This window comes from Ovis canadensis, chromosome 16 (genome assembly GCF_042477335.2).
Source record: "Ovis canadensis isolate MfBH-ARS-UI-01 breed Bighorn chromosome 16, ARS-UI_OviCan_v2, whole genome shotgun sequence".
In the NCBI taxonomy this organism is placed as follows: Eukaryota; Metazoa; Chordata; class Mammalia; order Artiodactyla; family Bovidae; genus Ovis; species Ovis canadensis.
This window is the reverse complement of record NC_091260.1, coordinates 14,984,915-15,005,286: the sequence shown is the minus strand read 5'-3', so window position 1 is coordinate 15,005,286 and position 20,372 is coordinate 14,984,915. Positions and strand designations below refer to the sequence as shown.

Below are 20,372 nucleotides of genomic sequence, written 5' to 3'. Positions count from 1 at the left end.
AATGGGTCCACTGAGAATTTTCATTTACAGATAAGAAAGCTCTGGCCTGGAGAAGTTAGTTATCATTCTAGCCAGTGTTCAACTTCATACTGAAGACTCTGGCCAATGCAATATGACAAGTAAGGGAAAATCAAGGAAGGAGAAGCAAATGGCTTGTTGGAGGTCATGTGCTAGTGAACGAAGAACTGGAATATGATCCTCGTCTAACCACCTTCAGAGACTATACTCTAATCACTGTACAACTCCAAGGGCATGGGCAAGTCATAGTGCTGTAAAGGGGAAGTCCTACCCTCTCTTCAATGCTCTCAAGGTGTAAAGGAAGCGAAATTTCTGATAAGTAAAGAAAGGGGTTAGAGATTAGAGATCCAGGTGGAGGCACTGTAGAAAGAGTCTACAATTCAACTGTAATGACATTCCCATCTCCTAGCCTTCTGCAATGTGATGATCTGGTTCTGAACCCTAGGATGACTAGGGTTGAAAGATGTTAAGAACAGGACGGGATCAGAGGAAGGGCGCTTCAATCAATTATTTGATACATAATGTATATTAAGTGAATCAACTTCTCTGTGCCTCAGTTTGCTCGTGTGTAAAATGGTAGTGCTCACAGAACCTACCTATAGAGTTTTGTGGGCCTACAAAGGGCCAAGCAGACCCTGTAGAAAAGGCTCTGTGAGTGATAGCCAGCATTGCTACTAATAAATGCCAGTATCCACTGAAAGTGATTAGCCTGTAGCCAGCGTTGAGCAGTGACAGCTATTATCCATTATCATTGTGCATCAGGTTCTTCTACAAAACACTCCCTCCTGCCACTGCTGGAAACAGAAGCCACAGCCAAAAAGCCACTGCTCTGGTGACTTGCATGTCATCAGGAGTATTTTTTAAGCCCAGCTCTTAGCAATTTGGTGAAGGGGAGCTGCTGCGATGCGATGCCCTGATCCTTCCTCTGAGAGGAAAGGCACTGTCCGTAATGCTGCCAAAATTCTGCCTTGGCTATCTAACCACAGGGAACAAAGGGCTTCTCAAGCATCTGCGCTCAAATCAGGTCTCAATGCTCAGGGTTAGATTTCCTGTTATAAGAAAATTTTCTGCACAGAATGTCACCCAAGGAGGAGCTAGGGTTTAACATCCTTGGCTACCTAAAACATGGCCAGTGGGCCAAACGGAGGCTGCCTGAACTCAGGGTGGGGACTGCCAAAGATTCTCAAGGGGAGAAAGGTCAATTAGTGGTTTCTGATACTAATGAGCTAGTGACCTTTTGCTCATTTATTTGTTCCATCAGCAAAGTTGAACTGAGCACACAGGCTGTGCCAGGCATGAGAGATAAATGGTGGCAAAAGCAGACCCCATTTATTCTCAGAGGTTAGTATTTATACTTTAGGAAAAGAGACAGGCATCGACTAAATAACCAGAGAGGTAATTGCAAAAATGCAGTTGTGACCAATGTTGGAAGGAGAGGTCTGTGGTTACTATGAGAGCAGGCGTCATCCAGGTGGCGCTTCTGGAAAGCTTTCCTGAGTATGACACCTGGGTTGGGATCTGAAGATAAGAGGACAAATGGGGGGGGGGGGCGCATTCCAGAGAGACTGTACATCCATCCATTCCACTAATGGGTGCTTTAGATATAATATCAATTCATCCTCCCAACAATTTTTCTTTAGATAAGAACAGTGAGACAGACATTAAAGTAGATAGAGCTAGAAATAGGTAGAAGCAGGTTTTGACACCAGCTGTTTCTGCCTTTACAATCACTATTCCCCACTTAACTTTCTGCTCATCAACCAGCTATCATGAAATTGCATGTAGCCTGCACATAAGTAACGTGCAGCTGTGGTCAACTTTTAGAAACCCCTGGGTACCTAATCACATCCTTTCCTGTCTCCACCTGCTGTCCTTGGTCTCTGATCCCTGATGACTGGGTCCAAAAAACTTGAAGAAACTGGTCCTAGGGAGAGCTTCTCTGCTGCTTTCAACTCCTTAACTTACCAAGATACTCCCTATCCTTTGTCAACTCCAGGGTTTAGTGAGCAACCCCAGAGCACAATGGAAGACACCCTGATGGGCCTGAGTTGGCGGGGGCGGGGAATCAAATGCAAACAGATGGCAGATGGGCAGCCTGAGTGAGGTGGAGGGGATGAAGTCTGATGGGGAATGGAGACCATGGGGTGTTGTGTCCCGTCTAAAATGCTATCACCTAGCCTAGGCGGTGTTCGTCAGGATGTGTGGGCCCAGTGTTGCCACACCTTTCAAGTTTTTTAGAAGAGGGAAGTTTTGACTTTTATGTAACATCTCTAGATTTTTAAAATTTGGCAACCAAGTAAAAATGTTTTTAAATACTATGTCTGCCAAACAGGACAGATTTTCCAGACTATATCTTATTTACAACGTCTGGTTTAGGCAAATGTGGTTTTCCTAGATTACTATAGGATTCACATCTATAAAGCTTATGGAAATCTGGGATTCTCCATCTGTGTTTCTAAAATGGGAAGAAACGAAAAGAGGTTGGGGAGGGAACCAAGGGCCAAGCACTTTACCTGTAGCATCTCATTTAATCCTCAGAACAGAATGGAAAAATTCTACATGGGGTAACCCTAGCCCAGAGACACTGAGTGATTTTTCCAAGGTGACAGAGGATGACAAGTAAAGCTCCAGATCCTTTGGACCCAAAGCACTGTGTTTCTACAGTGAGTCATGTCTAGTGATGTTATAAATACTATCCAAGCTCCGGACAATCTATGGAATTATCTTTTTTCCAAATGATAGTTCCTATTTCTGGAGTAATGCTAAAGTACCTAAAAATATTTGCAGTAATAGCAGAGTGAGTTTGGACATGGAGTCTGGTCTTCAACTGAATGTGTCAGAAAACTTGAAAGGGCCTTGGTCGTTAGTGTTACAGCCGGTTCTACTTTGTAGGCCTTTGTCTCACAAGGAGATACATAAAGATATACGTCCAAGAATTTTCCCATTGTGATATTTATGATAAAAAAAATTGGAAACAACCTAAGTGTTCAACAACACAGGACTAGCTATATAAATTATGGTATACTGTGGAATGAGAATTTTATAGTTTCATTAAAAATTATGCTGAAATACATCTGTTGACATAGAATTCTTGTCAAGCAAAGAATAAATTATGAGCTATATGATCCCATTTTTTAAAAAAATAGTCATGCATAGAATTTGATCTATATATAAATATTAAATGGTCTGGGAATATGTATAGATTATGGTTATTTAAAAAGAGTTTTGTTTTTCCTTTTTGTATTTTATGAGGATTTGGGGGGCAATAACTATGCATTATTTTTGTATGAGTAAAGTAATTAAAAAAAAACTTTGAAGGAAAAAAATGAGATTCTAAGAAACACTGACAAGGGAGTTCTTTGCTTCAGGTGAATGTCCCCCCAAAATCCTTCCTGTGATTTTTCAAATAAGTGTCTTTTAAATGCCTACAAAGAAACTGCCATCATACATCTTGGTAATTTTTTCCCTTTGAAGTTGGGCTGGCCAATGATCTAAGTATTTGCCCTCCAAACCCTAGACTAGGGCTTCACAAACCAGCCTTGTAACAAACACAAGTGCAGTTCACCAGCACAATTCACAGCAAAACAGCACAGCACGTCAGAGAGCTCCAGGTGGATTTGGGAGGCTGATTGTAGGAGCATGGAAAGAGTTGAATCCAAGAAGATGGACAGGAATCAGAAGGTCCGAGTGTCAACAAGATGTGCTTACATTCTGCTGAAGGCAGTGGGGAGCCATCGATGGATATCGAGCAGAAGAGTGACATGGCAGGTTTGGGTTTTAGAAAACAAAAATCTTACCTTATGTACATCTCTTCCCGATTATTATCTTTGTAGAAATTCTAGATAAGGGAGGAAAAACAGTGATGAATGTTTTTCTTTGCAGAACAGCAAGGGTGGAGGGCATTGTAATGAAGATGAGAGGAAACTGCTATTTACTATCTGGGCAAGATGGGAGCAAGAAATTTACTTTCCTGAATGCACCAAACTGCTTATTCTGACTTGAAAGTCACTTCCCTGATCCTTAGACTATAAAGGGACAGAGGACGTATCCCAGACATCACATCAGGAGGTGCAATCCAGCTACTTGCTGCATTGAGAGAGAGGCTTTCGAGAAGACTGAGGGAGTTCACTTTGACAAGTCTACTATGAAAGGCAGCCCAGCTTGACCTTTAAAAGCTCAGATCCTGCACTGAGGAGAACTCGAGTTGGAATCAGAGTAATAGCAATGGCCAGAGTAATAGTACATTAATCACAATAGATCCCAGTGATGATAACAGATCATAACTTGTGTCAATGCAGAACTATCAAGAGTTATGCTGAGATTCCACAGTCAAAAGGCTCACATAGACCAGTGGGTGTTCTGGAATCACGCGCATTTTAAAACAAGTCCTCACAGATTTTGTGTCAGGAGGTTAGGATCTCACACTTGAGCCACATCTGGAGAAGATCCAGGTTTAATTCAACGCACCCATGTGCACCTCAGGCTCTCAGAGGGTGAGACGGGGTGTTCCAGGGCACAGTCAGTGGTCGGCAGAGTCCCACGAGACCTGCAGACACGCTCACCCCATCCTGTTCTTCGTGATACTGTGTTTAAGCCACACTCCAAAATCAACAAGATGTGCTTAAATTCTATGCTGGGTTTAAACTGCTTACAGACCTACCTTTCCCAACTTTCTTCCAGGTCAGACTCTTGTCAGTTGAAGGCCAGTTTCTGCAACCAACTTCTACGTCTCCAGTGACAAGACTGTAAACTCCTAGAAAACCTCTCCTTTGTGCCCTTTATGTAAAGCGGGCCGTGTGGAGTTATTAGCAATGAATTCCTTTCTGCTGTAAGCAGGAATTTTAACTCCCCTTAGCATTTCAGAAAATCAATGGCAATATCTAGGGTGTTTAAGGAGTCCTCTTAGGGCAAATGGAGGACACACAACAGAACTCTAGGCTCTATATTTCTGGAGCGCTGGAAATGTCGGGGGGGTTGATGTAGTAGATGCCACGTGGTTGTTTGGCCAACCTTACTCATTTTAACTCCCATAGGGTGGGTTGACCTGGTGAATATGAAGCACTGTTGCTGCTCTAGCTGTCTCATAATCACATCACAGGACATCTGAAGGGGAGACTGGGAGCTGGCCCATGGCAGGTCGTGTGGTACAGAGATGAAGAGGCTGGGTTTGGAGTTACCTGCTCTGGTTAGCTTGTCCCATGGTAATCTTCTATAAATTCTAGTTATGGGTAGTACTTCATTTCATAAGATAAGGAAACTAACACACAGTGAGCATTAACCATGGGTCAGAACTGCACTCTTGCCTGGAAAATTCCAGGGACAGAGAAGCCTGGCAGGTTACGGTCCATGGGGTTGCAAAGAGTCAGGCACAGCTGGGCGACTGACCACAGCCCCACAGGACTGCATAACCTATGAATCAGGTACTGTTATCTTTACCATGTAACAGATAAGCAAACAACCTTCAGAAAATTTCCTTGGGTATTCTATTAATTATCCGAGAGAGGGTGAGAATAGGCTGTGTGACTCCAAAGCTCATACTCTTAACCTCTTTACACCACTTTCTCTGTGGTGTATTAAGTGCCAAAGGAGATACTGCCATCCCTTGGTATCTTCAGGGTCACAGTGCGGGGACCACCACAGACACCAGAATACAAGGATGCTCAAGTCTCTTACATAAAACGGTTCGTTAACAGAATTTGTGTATAACCTGCACACATCCATATACTTTAAGTCATCTCTAGATTATTTGTATTTACTAAAACAATGTAAATGCTATGTAAACAGTTGTAAATCCAATGTAAATGCTATGTAAACAGTGGCTAGCATCCAGTAAATTTAAGTTTACTTTTTGGAACTTGGTGGATTTTTTTTTTCCCCACCTGGTGCTTCCTGTCTGTGGTTGTTTCAATCAGTGCATGCCAACCCCCTGTCCATGGGGTTTCAAAAAGCCAGGGAGAGCTGACTACGCTCATTCCCATTTCATGCATGTGATAAACTGAGGCACAGGAACGTGACAATGATTGACTTCAAGTCACAGAGCTGGCAGATGTCGAGAGAGGGATTCCCTCTCCTGTTTTTCTGATTTCTAAAGCCCTGAGCGAGGCCTCCCCACCCAGAGCAACAGCAGAACCCAAAGTCAGACCAGCCCCCATGACTGCCCTGATTGGACAAGGGGAGAGCCCACATACCAGCAGGTTCACTGTGCAGCTCATGCGGTTGTCTTTGCTCTCATCCGTCATGACGCCCCGGTAATCCAGAAGCTTCTCCAGGAGGCCTTTCACCAGGTTCACAAAGCTCTCCACCGACTTGCAGATGGTCGGGTGTTCCGCAGCACACTCCAGCAGGCTGCCGCACAGACGGGAGGGTAGTGAGCTCAAAGGCACGGGAGAAGGCACGCTGGGGGCGGGGCGGGGCGGGGCGGGGCGGGGCGGGGCGGGGCGGGGCGGGGGTAGGGTGGGTGGAGTAAAAGCCAAACAAATCTGTGAATCCAAGTTCCCTTGGTTCACTGTGTCCTTTTGTCCCTTTATTCAGTCCTTATTTATACTTTGATTTGGGGCTTCCCTTCTACTGATTTTTCCAGTAGTCATGTATGGATGTGAGAGTTGGACTATAAAGAAAGCTGAGCGCCGAAGAACTGATGCTTCTGAACTGTGGTGATGGAGAAGACTCTTGAGTGTCCCCTGGACTGCAAGGAGATCCAACCAGTCAATCCTAAAGGAAACCAGTCCGGAATATTCATTGGAAGGACTGATGCTGAAGCTGAAATTCCAATACTCTGGCCACCTGATGTGAAGAACTGACTCATTTGAAAAGACCCTGATGCTGGGAAAGACTGAAGGCAGGAGGAGAAGGGGACGACAGAGGATGAGATGGTTGGATGGCATCACCCACTCAATGTACATGAGTCTGAGTAAACTCCAGGAGCTGGTGATGGACAGGGAAGCCTGGTGTGCTGCAGTCCAGGGGGTTGCAGAGTCAGACACAACTGAGCGACTGAACTGAACTTGGGGCTTCTCAGGTGGCGTTAGTGGTAAAGAATCTTCCTTGATGGTTGGATCCCTGGGTTGAGAAGATCCCCTGGAGGAGGGCATGGCAACCCACTTGGGTATTCTTGCCTGGAGAATCCCATGGACAGAGAAGCCTGGCAGGCTATGGTCCACTGGGTCTCAAGGAGGCAGACATAACTAAAGTGACCTCAGGGGCATGTTGACCATACAGTGTAGAAAGTATTTAAAAATTTCCCCCACCCACAAAATGAGAAAAAATAAAATGAAAATTGTAGTGTGGGCAATGATGTGCGGAAATAATTACTTTTATAGACCCATATTGGGAGTGAATCAGTACAACTTTCTGGGGTAGCAATTTTCACAGTATCTGTAAAAATGGTAAAAATACATATCTTTTGATCCAATAATTCTATTTGGGGAATCTATTTTATAGAAATAATCCCATAAGTAGGTAAGGGTATATTTATAATACTTAGAAATTGTGTCTAATAGTAAAATAGTTGGAAGCATTCTAAATGTCCAATTAAAGCATATTCACAAAATATGATTCAATGAAGCCATTAAGAAGTAGGCCAGAGATCAATATTTTGACACAAAAATCTCTATAAAATATATAGTTGAGAAAACCAAATCTCAGAATAATATTTGTTTTTTAATTTAACAATCTTACAAAGAACCTACCATGTCCTAGGCATTATTCTAAACAGCTTACAAATTTTAACTCATTTAATCTACCATCACAATCTTATGAAATATTTGCTGATGGGGAAATTAAAGCACAAAGAGGTCAACTAACTTGTTCAGGGTCGCACAGTTGGTAAATATTAATAACAACAGTCTGGCCCCAGCATCTGCCCTCACGCACCAGATGCTATATGTGAGTGGAAGTCCGTGTCTACTTCATGTGTTTTTGTGTGTTTATAAGTGTGACCGTCAGGAAGGATGAACACCAGACTCCAAATGCACGCTGCTTCAGACAGAGGGTCTAGGTGGAGGAGCAGAAGAGGACAGTGTTCACTTTGCGATTTAAACGTTCATATGTTACTTGAACAAGTTACAACATTTGTTGTAATATTGCTATTCTAAATCTTAAAAACAAAAACTAAAATGGTGACATTCCTTAAGTAACAGTGCTAGGCAATATGCTAGAGTGGGGGTGGGGAGAAAGATATATGTATATATATATATGTATATACATATATATAAAGAATCACGCCTGCTCTTAGGCAGCGCGCAGGCTAGGTATGGAGACACAGATGGATTGCAGTTTTGCTTCATGGTTACTTTTCAGTCGCTTATTCTGCACCGTGTGTATGCGCTCAGCTGCTAAGTCATGTCCGACTCTGCAACTCCACGACTGTAGCCTGCCAGGCTCCTTTGTGCACAGGCTTTTCCAGGCAAGGATTCGAGAGTGGGTTGTCATTTCCTTCTCCAGGGGTCTTCCCACCCCAGGAGCCCTTGTCTACTTCATCTCCTGCATTAGCAGGTGAATTCTTAACCACTGAGCCAGACACGGTCTAATCACTTTTTCTTAAGAAATAATAACGGTCATTCTGATAAGTAAAAATGATTCCTCTTATTTTGAAGATGAGGTCATCAAGGCTCAGAGAGGTTAAATGTCCTTGCCAGTATCACTCTGCTAGTAAGCGGTGACCTTGGGAATCAAGACAATCACTTCAGTGTTTCTCACAGAGAAAAACTGGTGTGTTCTCAGGCATCTTGAGTCGACAAGCACTTCCCAGGCTACATCTGTTTCTGCCTATTCTGCCTGCAGCAGTTTAGCTCCCAAGAGTTCCTAGGAGGGGGAAAGTAAGGAAGGCAAGGACTCTGGAGGGTCATTTTGTCCAGAAGCCAAACCAGACTGCAAGGAGATGACATCTCAGACTGTGGCTGCGATCAGACAAATCCATCTTCGCTGTAGGAAAAGCACCTGTTCCCTGCTCTCAAGGAGAGATGCAAATTGCTCTGTGATTTAGCCCTGTCTGGCTCAGTCACAGCTGTGCCTCACTCCTTCTGGGATGGTCACTTCAAGCCTTGTTTTCAATCTTAATGACAATGCATTTAAATTTTGTCCCCATGCTTGGGGTGTGATTTCTCACAGCCCCCCAGAAGAAGACATCTGAGGCTGTGAGCCCGGCCACATCAGTGGCTCTCTGTGTTGGCTCATGGCAGAGTCATAAGGGCAACTTCTACAAAACTCAAGGCCCACCCTAGGTTGATGTCTTTGTATCTCTGGAGATGAGGGTCAGCCAGTAAGCAGTATTTTATTTCTTTTCTCTAGACGATTCTAATGTGCAGGCAATATTAAGAACCATTGGTTTTCTCTGCTGTTTTGCAGACTTAAATATGCATAGGGATCACCTGGGCACTGCATTCATGATTCTGATTCATCAGATTTGAGTTAGGGCCTGAGATTCTGCATTTTAATAAGCTCCCAGCAGATGCTATACTGTTGACTCTTTGAGAAGCAAGGGTTTAGAAAAAACAAAGTCTTGGGTTTCTGACTATTTTTCAGCCACAAGGTAAGAAGACTGGTCATATGGTCTAGGGTTGGTGAGATGGATGGGCAGATTGGTTTGAAATAACTCATCTATCCATCATTCATCACCATCCATCTAGCCATCTGTGTGTTCAACATGAATTCTTCTGGGAACAAGGGATTCAGAGATTTCAGAAATAGCAATTCACTGACCTCCAAGAGTTCACGGTCTAGCAGTGAAAGCAGATATAGAAATAGAAACTCACCATAATTCATGATACTATCATTTACTGAGTACGTGTGTTCCAGATGTTGTGCTAAGCTGGCTTTATTGATTATCTTGTTCAATGCTCACATAATCTCCTTGAAGTAGGCATCATTATCACTCTCAATTTGTAGGCGAGGTTTGAGGCCCCCAAGAGGCTGGGTTCTAATCTTGATCCTGCCAAGGTCACACACTTTCTTTGAGTCCAACAGTGGAGTGTAAGTGACAAGGAAAGAGAGCTGTGAGGCTCTCACAGTGATGCAGTTACCCCGCACTTGGCAGGAGGAGGGGTGGCACACTGGGCACCCGGCATCTGTGCTCCTGCCTCCGCGGGGATGGAGGGGGCTCACACTCCCCCCAGAATGGTTTGCATTCAGTACGGAAGGTCTTCAGAGGGAGGAGCCCAAGCCCACAGCCTCTGTCACTGCTGGACTGGACTCTCATTTATTCCTTTAAAGACTGTGTGTGGTGTGCTTCTTATGACAGGTCCTCTTTCAGCTGAACTGGTTTGAGATCTAGGCCCCTGAATAGACCTTTTCTGTCCCCTTCAGGCTTCTGGCCCCCTTGCCCCTTCTAGAAATATTCCCAGGCAGATGGAATACAGGAGGCTAGAAAGTGTCTTGTTATTCCATTTAATGCGGGACTCTCACTCTAAGACAGATGTGGACAATGGGAGTGGGCTCCAAAGACAGCTCTAAGGATGGGGAGGGGCGAGATACTGTGTAAGGTTGTGCACGCACAAGAGCATAGGAATACTGAAATTTAGCACCACTGCATACCCTAACACTGGTGCCCTGATTCAGGGTTTCAGCTGCTACCAGAGGGGAAGCCGTGTTCTACCCACAAAAGCTGCCAGGTTGTGTGCCCACCTAACTGTGTCTGCTCAGAGTGGGTACTATGTATTAGTGGGGGCCCTGAAAGATGGGAGGAGCTGGAAGAGAAATGATACAGAGGCTCAGGGCTTCAACTCATTAGACCAGTATCCACCTGATTGGGCTTCCCAGGTGGCTCAGTTGAGAAGAAACTGCCTGCCAATGCAGGAGGCACAAGATCAATCCCTGGGCCAGGAAGATCGCCTGGAAGAGGAAATAGCAAGCCACTCCAGTATTCTTGTCTGGAGAATTCCATGGACAGAGGAGCCTGGGTGGCTGCAGTCGATGGGGTCACTAGAGTCGGACATGACTGCGTGCCTGAGCACACTCACGCAGCCACTAGATTAATAATAATAGCTGCTACTTCCAGACGACCCACAAGGCATCACAAACTGTAATACATACTTTTCATGACGTGTCTTGTTCGTTCTCAATAAAAGCTCTCAGAGTTGGATGGCATTTTTATCCCCGATTTGCAGCTGAGGAAACTGAGGCTCAGAAAGTCAAAAGGAAGGAGCAGGGACTTGGTCCCTGGGTGCTCTGATGGGGTCCTGATACTGTGGGTTGGGCTTGATTAGCTTTGAAAAATCATTCATACCTCTATTTCAGCAGAAAAATAATGAGCTGTTTTTAATTTCCTTGACCTCCAAGGACGCCTTTTATAAATAATCACTCAGGAAGGATTTGAAAATCCTGCTGATCATCTGAAGACCGGCTGCAGGGCCCCGTCCGCTTATATGAGTGGAAATTGCCAGCACCATCCCTGGTTTCACTTCTGGTCAATATTTAGATTTTCCTTTCTTGAGCTTTAAGAAAAATATTAACACGGACAAAATGTCACCTCCTCCCTGGACAATCAGTCTCAATACCCAGCGAGGAGCAGAGGAAGGGTCTCTGCTCCAGCTGAGTGGCCTTTGCTTTCGAGATTGTTGAGGGAGGGCTGTACGTGTGACAGGAGGGAGCGTGGCCAGCTGGGGTGGTGCTGCCTGGGACTCAAGGCTGCTCACTGGGCTTTGCCTGCTGGGCCGGGGAGGGAGGGTCATGGCGAGGGTCACAATAAGACCTTCAGCGTGCTTTTGTTGTTAAAGCAAAAATTTCCTAAGAGGATTGGGGAAAGAATTCAAGATTGACTACATACCAGAGAATCAAACAAATCAGGGAATCTACAAATAGGAGGGAACTCGGGATGTGTGAGCCATCCCAAGGGCTTAACACCTTAGGAGAAGCCCTCACTTCTCATGGTGTCAGAGATAGATGTTGGGAGTTAGCAAGCGGATCAAACAGCATTTATTCAGCTTCTACCTGCTGTGGCCATTCTTCAATATAACTACAGGAGGCTGATTATCCCCATTTTACAGATGGGGCACACTGAAGCCAATGCTGTTTCATGATTGGTCCAAAGGTGTGCAGCTGCTGAGTGGCGGAACCAAGATGAAAGTCCTCCAACAGCATACAACTGATCAATGTACACATGAAAAGATTCTCAACATCATTAGCCATGTAGGAAATGGTAAGTGAAATGACAGGGAGATATCATTTCATAGTGAAGTAAAAGTCGCTCAGTCATGTCTGACTCTTTGCGACCCCATATAGTCCATGGAATTCTCCAGGCCAGAATACTAGAGTGGGTAGCCTTTCCCATTTCCAGGGGATCTTCCCAACCCAGGGATCGAACCCAGGTCTCCTGTATTGCAGGCAGATTCTTTACCAGCTGAGCCACAAAGGAAGCCCTCATATCTGCTAGGATGTCTATAATTGGTAAGAAACATATTAACAGAGGGATGTGGAGAAACTGGAAGCCGCGTACATTGCAGGTAGGAATGTAACTGGTATAGTTACTTTGGAAAACAGTTTTATGGTTCCTCAGAAGGGTAAACATAGAGTTGCCATATGACCCAGAAATTCCACTCCTAGTTATACACCCAAGAGCACTGTGAACACGTGCCCACACAAACGTTTGTATATGAACGGTCATAGTAGCGCTATTTGTGATAGCCCAAAGCAGAGACAGTCTGAGTAGTCATGAGCTGATGAATGGATAAACAACATAGGGTATATCCAATCAAAAGAAATGAACTCTGACAGGCTACAGCATGACGAACCCTGAGAGCACGCTATAGCCACAAAGGACTATGTATTGTATAATTCTGTTTATAGGAAACTTCCAGAATAAACACATGCAGAGAAACCCCAAAGAAGGGGAGGGGATGATGGCGAAGGGGTACAGGCTTTCTTTCGGGAGGTGACAAAAATGTTCTAAAAGTGATTGTGGTAATGGTTGCAGTTTGTGATTGTGAATTGTGATTTGTGATTGTGAATTCACAGTTCCGTGAACACACTAAAAGCCACATTGGCTATTTGTATGTTGTTGGAAGATTTTCATCTTGGTTCCACTACTCGTCACTTTAGGTGAACTGTCTGCTGTATGAACTGTATCTCAATAAGCTGTTAAAACATTGTCCTGAGCCCAAGTTCTGTGCTCCTAGGTGCTGTCCACTGCCCACTGCCTCCCTAGGCCTGTGTGCTGGAGTTTAGCAGAGCTGGATTCAGTCCCAGCTTGTCTACTTGACTAGCTTGACCTAGGCTCCTCAGACAAGACACTTCCCTGAGCTTTAGGGGCATTGCTGTGAAATGAGATCAGAGAAAACTCAACCAAAGGAAACAATACAGAGAGATCACTTAATGAGTTTTCCACAGATCGCATGTGCTCCAGATCTGTTGACTGTGATCAATATCTGTCAAAGATTAAAAACGAGAAAAAGAAAAGACAGCAAGAATTATTCCACAGGTAAGAGATAACAAAAGTGATCATCCTCGTGGAATATCTCCCTCTCTGCTACACAGCCAGGTTTCTTTTATCACCTGTTCCATCAATATCAAAGAAATAGCCACTGCAGAGAGACGTGAGATTTCTTCCAGAAATGGAGTTTCTCCAATACCCACGAGCCTCCGGACTGGTCTCCAGGGAAGGACAGAGCCCCTGGGGTCCTGAGCCCTCGGGCCTCAGGCCCGCCCTCCTGGTTCCTCCCACTCTGGGTCCTAAACTCACATTGACTCCAGCAGCTGCATGTACTGCTCGTCCCCTCGGCCACCTTCCACTTCATGGTCCAGCTTGAGGATGATTTCATTTTCAAACTGAAGAAATAGGAGATGAAAGTCAACAATCACAATGTTAGAAGGCTGAAAGTTGAAATTACTCCATTCAACACTTTAACCAGAGCTTCAGGGAGCTTTTATCATTTCCCAGGCTTCCCAGGTGGTGCTAGTGATAAAGAACATGCCCGGCAACACAAGAGATGTAAGAGACTTGGGCTCAGTCCCTGGGTCAGGAAGATCCCATGGAGAAGGGAATGGCAGTGCACTCCATTATTCTTGCCTGGAGAATCCCATGGACAGAGGGGCCTGGCAGGCCACAGTCTATAGGGCTGTGAAGAGTCGGACATAACTTAGCAACTGAACAGCGGCAGCAACTCCCAGGTTTAGTGCTGGAAACTGGGAATGCATTATGAAACAGGACGCTGCACTTGCCTTTTAGGAGTTCCTTGGGAGTGGAGAAGAGCAGTAGGTGGTTAAGTGCTGGAGCAGAGAGAGAGGCATATGAAAGAGAGACAGACAAATAGAGGGAAGTCTTCAGGGAAGGCACACAGCCCATGTCGTTTGACTTTGTTCTCAGGTCTATGTTGAAATTTTTCAGGAGAAAGGAAAGAGAAAAGACATTCCAAGCAGAGAGCATGGGCAAAGGCTCTGAGGTATGTGAGAGCACTGATCTTCAAGAGGCGGCATGTTGGCATGATCAGCTATTATTTCTGCATGCCTAGCGTTCCTTTTTTTATACTTGGATAATCACATCCACCTTAATGTCAATTAGTGGGACTTGGCGGGCTGAACACATCTCCCTAGCTCCAGGTGTGGATGCATGACATGGGCCAAGCACTTTATCAGTGTCTTTCATTATCCAGACCCTACAGTTAAGAAGGGCCCAGATCAAGCCAGTGAGACTCAAATCTGAGGTGTTGCTGGCACTCGTAGCAAAAAGAAGTCTTTCTGCTTAACTTGAAGATTGCTGGGGAGGAACACAATGAAGGAATCTGCCTAAGGATGATACCAATGTAGTGGAAAGCAGAGAGGAAGGGATAGGAAGAGACTGAAACCTGATATTTTTGAGCTCCTGAATCAAGCCACACCTGAAGGTGTAATATTTATGTGAACTGATGCCTCAGAGAGTCAAGACTGGTGACAACTATAACAGAGATCAGACTAGCCAAGTGAGGGCTTCCCAGATGGCTCGGAGGTAAAGAACCCGCCTGCCAATGCAGGAGACACAAGAGGTGCAGGCTTAGTCCCTGGAGCGGGAAGATCCCCTGCAGGAGGAAATGGCAACCCACTTCAGTATTCCTGCCTGGGAAATCTCATGGACAGAGGAGCCTGGTGAGCTACAGTCCATGCATGGAGTCACAAAGAGTTGGGCATGACTGAGCATGCATAGTTAAGTGGCCTGAAAGCACCTAGACACCAATTTTTGCAACGTGGAAGCCAATGTGTACTTTGTCTCCCATGTTCAATGTCAAGAAGCATGTCAACCCAGTTGAGTTTAGGGCTTATATAACATTTTGAAGGGCCATTCAGTGTCTCTTATATGGCCAAAATGCAAAAATGGTTTGCAAACTGTTTTAATATCATGCCTTGATGAGTCCATCCAAATCATGTGACCAAATTCATCTCTCATTTTACTGCTAGATAAGAAACTGGCACGTTGAGAAGGGAAGGAGGCTCTTGGTGAAGGTCGCCAACATTCAGGGAGCCCTTAGGCATTCCTGGGTCCTAACTCTTCACCTTTAGTCCTCACAACAGCCCCATGAGGTCTGAAGTCAAGGGTCACCTTTAAATGCTATCATGCATTGAAAGCAGCCAGCCCCACCCTCAGAGTGTCAGTTATTAGCACAGATGAAATAGAGGCTCAGAGAGTTTGAGTGGCTTGTTTAAAGTCTCAGATGGATGGCAGAAATCTTCGGGCAAGTGCTCTCCAGTGCACAAAAGATCAAGCCCAGTTTAGCTGGCTGGAATCCTTTAGGTGATGGAAGACAGAGACCAGATTCGCTTTCTCCTTGGTTCACATATCGCCTGTGGGGATGTTGTTCCCTCTCTTCTGTGTGCTAAGGGCCAATGCAAGGACCAGAAACTTGTGCTCGTACAGTTTGTGTTGAGAAAGAATCTCCTATGTGTCCACAGTTGAGGAAGATTTATGGAAGGAGATTCACAGGTCTGGAAAGATGGGTAGGACTGTGATAAACATGAAAAGGAAGGGCATTCCAGACTGGGGAGGTGGGGATGGACTGAGCAAAGGTGTGGAGGTGGGACTATGGAGAAAAGTGAGGAGAACAGTTCAGCTGGAGCACAGAGTTCAAGAAAGGGTGGAAATACGAACAGAGCCGCAGGTATGGGGGCCAGTGTGATGAGGGTCTGGGCTGCTAATCTATACAGAATCATGCCCCTTATGTAGTGCATTTTGTTAAGCCTGTTGTATATGCCAAGTGTCACCCAAAGTCAGGCTGGCATGAATAGCCATGTCTACTGTGCTGAGCCCAGGTAGGAAGAGAGACAGCCAAGGGACCGCAAGAGAAGCTGCTGATGTTAGGTCAAGGGGGTAAATAAGCACCGGCTTTAAATGTCTCCTCCATCTCCTTCACCATCTCGGGAAAATGAGTAGGTCTTTCTAATCCTCAGCTTCATAGTTTGTATCAGGGCTCAGCAAACACTTTCTTAAAGGGCCAGTCAGTAAATATTTCAGTTAGGCTTTGTGGGTCAGTCTGTCACAACTATTCAGCTTCCCTGTTGTGGTACCAAAGCAGCCACAGCTGATACAAAAAGAAATCAGCACGGCATAGTCCAGTAAAGCTTCACCAAAGACAAAAGTGGCAGGACAGATTTTGCCTGTGGGGTCATATTTGCTGATCCTGACTAACATAACAGGCATCACTGTGGTACCTCCTGCATGGGGTAGTTAGGGAGACTGGGGACATTTTATTTACAAAGCACTAGGCAATTGCACAGGCTCAAGTGTGCACTGGGTTTTCTTGTCATCTTATGATTACTGCTAATGTTATTGTTATTACTGCTGAATGTTACTGGAAAGCAGCTCTCAGGGAGAAAACCAGCTTTGCGGAGCTGTTCAATGGTAAATGCTGGCATGCTTCCTCCTCATGAGATGAACTTTCCTTTGGAGCTGAGAAGTGGATGGGGTAAATAAGCACTTGTCTCAGGGTCACAAAAGAGCCCAGAGGGAGGGAAATTACAGGGTGCCAGGAATGTGCAGAGCTGATGATGCCAGCCACGCCTGAGCCCTCCGGGGCGGGTTGGAGAGGGGAGGTTTCAGTCAAGTACATCCCAGGGCAGACTCTGGTCCTTTGGGCTGCTGGGACCAGCGGTGGGCTACGCTTGGGAGTGGCTTTGACCACAAGCTTTGGCATCAAACAGACTTGGTGTGGGGCTTCCCAGGTGGCACAGTGGTTAAGCATCCACCTGCCAGTGCAGGAGACATGGGTTCAGTCCCTGGGTTGGGAAGACCCTCTGGAGTAGGAAATGGTAACCCACTCCACTATTCTTGCCTGGACAATTCCACGGCCAGAGGAGCCTGATGGGCTGCAGTCCATGGGGTCACAAAGAGTTGGATATGACTGAACACACACACACACACACACACACACAGACTTAGTTTGAGTCTTGCTTCGACTGTTTTTCCTACCACATGACCTTGAGCAAGTTAATAAGCCTTTCTGAGGCTCAGTTTTCTCATCTTTTAAATGGAACTTTAAAGCAGCACCTACTTTATAGTGTCGAGGGGAGAAGTCAATGGGAAACGCATGAGAAAGGCCTGGCCTGGCGTTTAGCACATAGCAAGTGCTTGGTATTTGTTAGTAACCGTCATTATGACGTCACTGACACTGTTCCCACCATTGGCATCTTAATCTCATTTAAGCTTTACAACAGTGAAGGGAGATGGGTGTCATTATCCCTGCTTTATAAATGAGGCAACTGAGGCAAAGTGGGACCTTTGCCTTGGGTTTCAAAGGATGCTGTATTTGACTTAGGGCATACCCAAGGGTCCTTTACACTGCCAGACATATACTACATTATGGCAACATGATGGGCCTCACTCCCAACACTGCACTGTGTAGAGCTTAGGGAGTAGCCCTGGCTTCGCCAAATTATTTCCATTTCATCCACAACTAAAGACTGCATCACATCACTGATGCCTCATCCCACCCTGCAAAGTGGATATTTGCTAAGGAGCATCTCCAGGTTACTTTTGCAGAAGTTGGATGCTACAGGGACTTCCCTAGTGGTCCAGGGATTAAGAATCTACCAACCAATGCAGCAGACATGGGTTCAGTCCCTGGACCAGGAAGATTCCACCTGCCGAGAGGCAACAGAGCTCGTACACCGCAACTACTGAGCCCCTGCGCCACAGCTGCTGAAGTCCACGTGCCCCAGCGCCCGTGCTCTGCGAGGAGACGCCACTGCAGCGAGAGGCCCGTGAACCACAACTCGGGCAGAGCTCTCACCAGGCCGCAACCAGAGGAAGCCTGCGAGCAGCAAGACCCAGCACCGCCCAAAGCGAATAAACGATAAAGAGAGACCGTGCAATGCCTAACTTGAACCTTCAGCGCTGAGGAGCAGAGAAGTGAGCTCTAGGAGCCCGACTCCCTCTCGTGGCGAGGGGACCTCACACGGCCACACGCTTGCATCACGCCTTCCCGGAACTGCTTCCTCTGTCTCTCCCGACTGCTTTGGACCCTCTCAGCTTTTTTCATCATCTTGTTTGCCTACACTTTTTGTTTGCTCCACCGAAGTGTGAAATTTAGGGGACAAGAGCTCTTCTTCAAAGGTAAGGCCCTGACTGTGACAGGGGAGGGGTCAGAGAGGGGTCAGCTAGGGTGGCAGAGAGATAACAAAGAGGAGAGTGGCATCCATATGCCAGCCTGGGGTCTTCTTTGCTGCCAGTTGTCCGGCGGTGGTCAGAAGCCTGCCTGGGAGGAGCTGGAAAGGACAGCGTCATGCAAAGGTGGGAGGCTGATGGGAATCAGTGCAGCTTCCTCTGTTTCTCTGAGTTGTCTCATCACTTCCTGTTTCGTTTCCTACTTCATGAAGCTTTAGTTTGGTATTATGATACCATAATAATGGTATTATTCTACACATTTTGTGGATGAAAAACTGAGGCTGAGAAAGGTTACATAACTTGCTCAAATTTACTCAGCTTATAAGCATCAAGTCTGCCTGGCACCAACGCATACTGTCCAGAAGACAGTAGGTGCTCAGTACATGTTTATTGAATTGATTTGCTCTCTTCCACATGCTGTTCTAAGCCATCTGAATCACCATTTATCCCATGCCAAGACTCAGTCTCAGCGGAATCTGCCAAACTGATATCTTTGTTCATCCATTAATTCCACAAGCAACTACTGCGTTCCTGCAGTGTTCCAGGCGCTGTTTCGTGCCTGCTCAGTCCTGTCAGCCATGGCCAGCTCTTTGTGACCCTATGGACTGTAGCCTGCCAGGCCCTTCTCTCCATGGCACTGTCCAGGCCAGAATACTGGAGTGGCTTGCCCAGCCCTTCTCCAGGCCGTCTTCCCGACCCAGGGATTGCACCCACACCTCCTGTGTCTCCTTGCGCACTCCAGGCGGGTTCTCTGCCACCAGGGCCCCCTGGTGAAGCCGAAGTGAAGGCACTGTCTTAAGCGCTGCTGTCAAATGCCACTGTCTCTTCCTTCTCTGAGGAAGGGATCCTCTCCTTCCGAGAGAGGAAGCCCTCCTTCCTGCTGAGAGCCCAGACGCTCACGATGATCAGGACATCATCCTGCTCCACAATCTGCCTCATCGGTAACCACTCTACTCAGTCTCTGCATCGCAGGACCTCCACTCCTTCCCACAGATGTCATCTGAAAAGACCATAGCCTCTCCCTCCACAAAGAATTTGCCAGCAAGACAACCGGTCTAACCATCCCCCTGGGGTTGCTCAGGCAGTAGCGAGCTACCCTCGTTATCCTGCATTATAAAAACATTCGCTGGAACGCTCCTCTCTCTGCCGAGGCTCTCCCTCTGAAACGCTGTGGGATGGGGGTCTAAGTGCCTGTATTCATACTGAGAGCACTGACGTGACCCCCACTACATTCATCTCGGGCGCTTGACAGGTACTGAGAGTCCCGGGCCTCAGGGAACTGCGCTGGCCCTTAGAGAGCTCACGGTCTTGAGATGGAGGCGGACCTGTGAGCACACTGCCGTGCTCTGGGGCAGAGGTGTAGGGCCTGAGCCCTTTGCAGACAGGACGAGATGCATTTCACTTCAAGTGCAGCAGGCCCACTGCAGCTACAGCATGGCCAACTCGAAGCCCCTCTTGCTGAAACGTCCCAATTCAGTGGATGTGAATTCCAGTCCCAGGTGAAGACAGAGGCCCCTCAGATGGTCTGGGGTGAAGTGATATACTCATGAGGGGTAAAGGGTATCAGTAAAAAGCATCAGCTATTTTGCTGTGGTTAGAGGAGAAGTCAGGGGAATCTGGTGACGAGGCTGCAGAAGAAACCCTGCTCAGATAGACCGGCCTGTGAGCCTCCTCCCCACCAGACCCCCAGAGTCTGCCCCCTCCCTACCTCAGTCACCCCATGCACCCCCTGCTGGAACACACCTCTGTCTCCTGTGTCCAGATGCCCCACTGCCCCCAGGAAGCAGGACAGGCT

General features: G+C 46.4%; 1 protein-coding gene across 1 annotated transcript in view; it reads right to left on the bottom strand.

The window, feature by feature from the left end:
* The window catches only part of DOCK2 (dedicator of cytokinesis 2), a 474,846-nt gene that overhangs the window by 48,128 nt on the left and 406,346 nt on the right, over positions 1-20,372 (bottom strand). The window contains exons 34-36 of the mRNA XM_069556001.1: positions 13,691-13,776; positions 6,207-6,363; positions 3,816-3,856 (exon numbers count right to left, since the gene is read on the bottom strand). Of these exons, the coding sequence (XP_069412102.1) occupies positions 3,816-3,856; positions 6,207-6,363; positions 13,691-13,776 (284 nt within the window). The remainder of the gene's footprint in view (positions 1-3,815; positions 3,857-6,206; positions 6,364-13,690; positions 13,777-20,372) is intronic.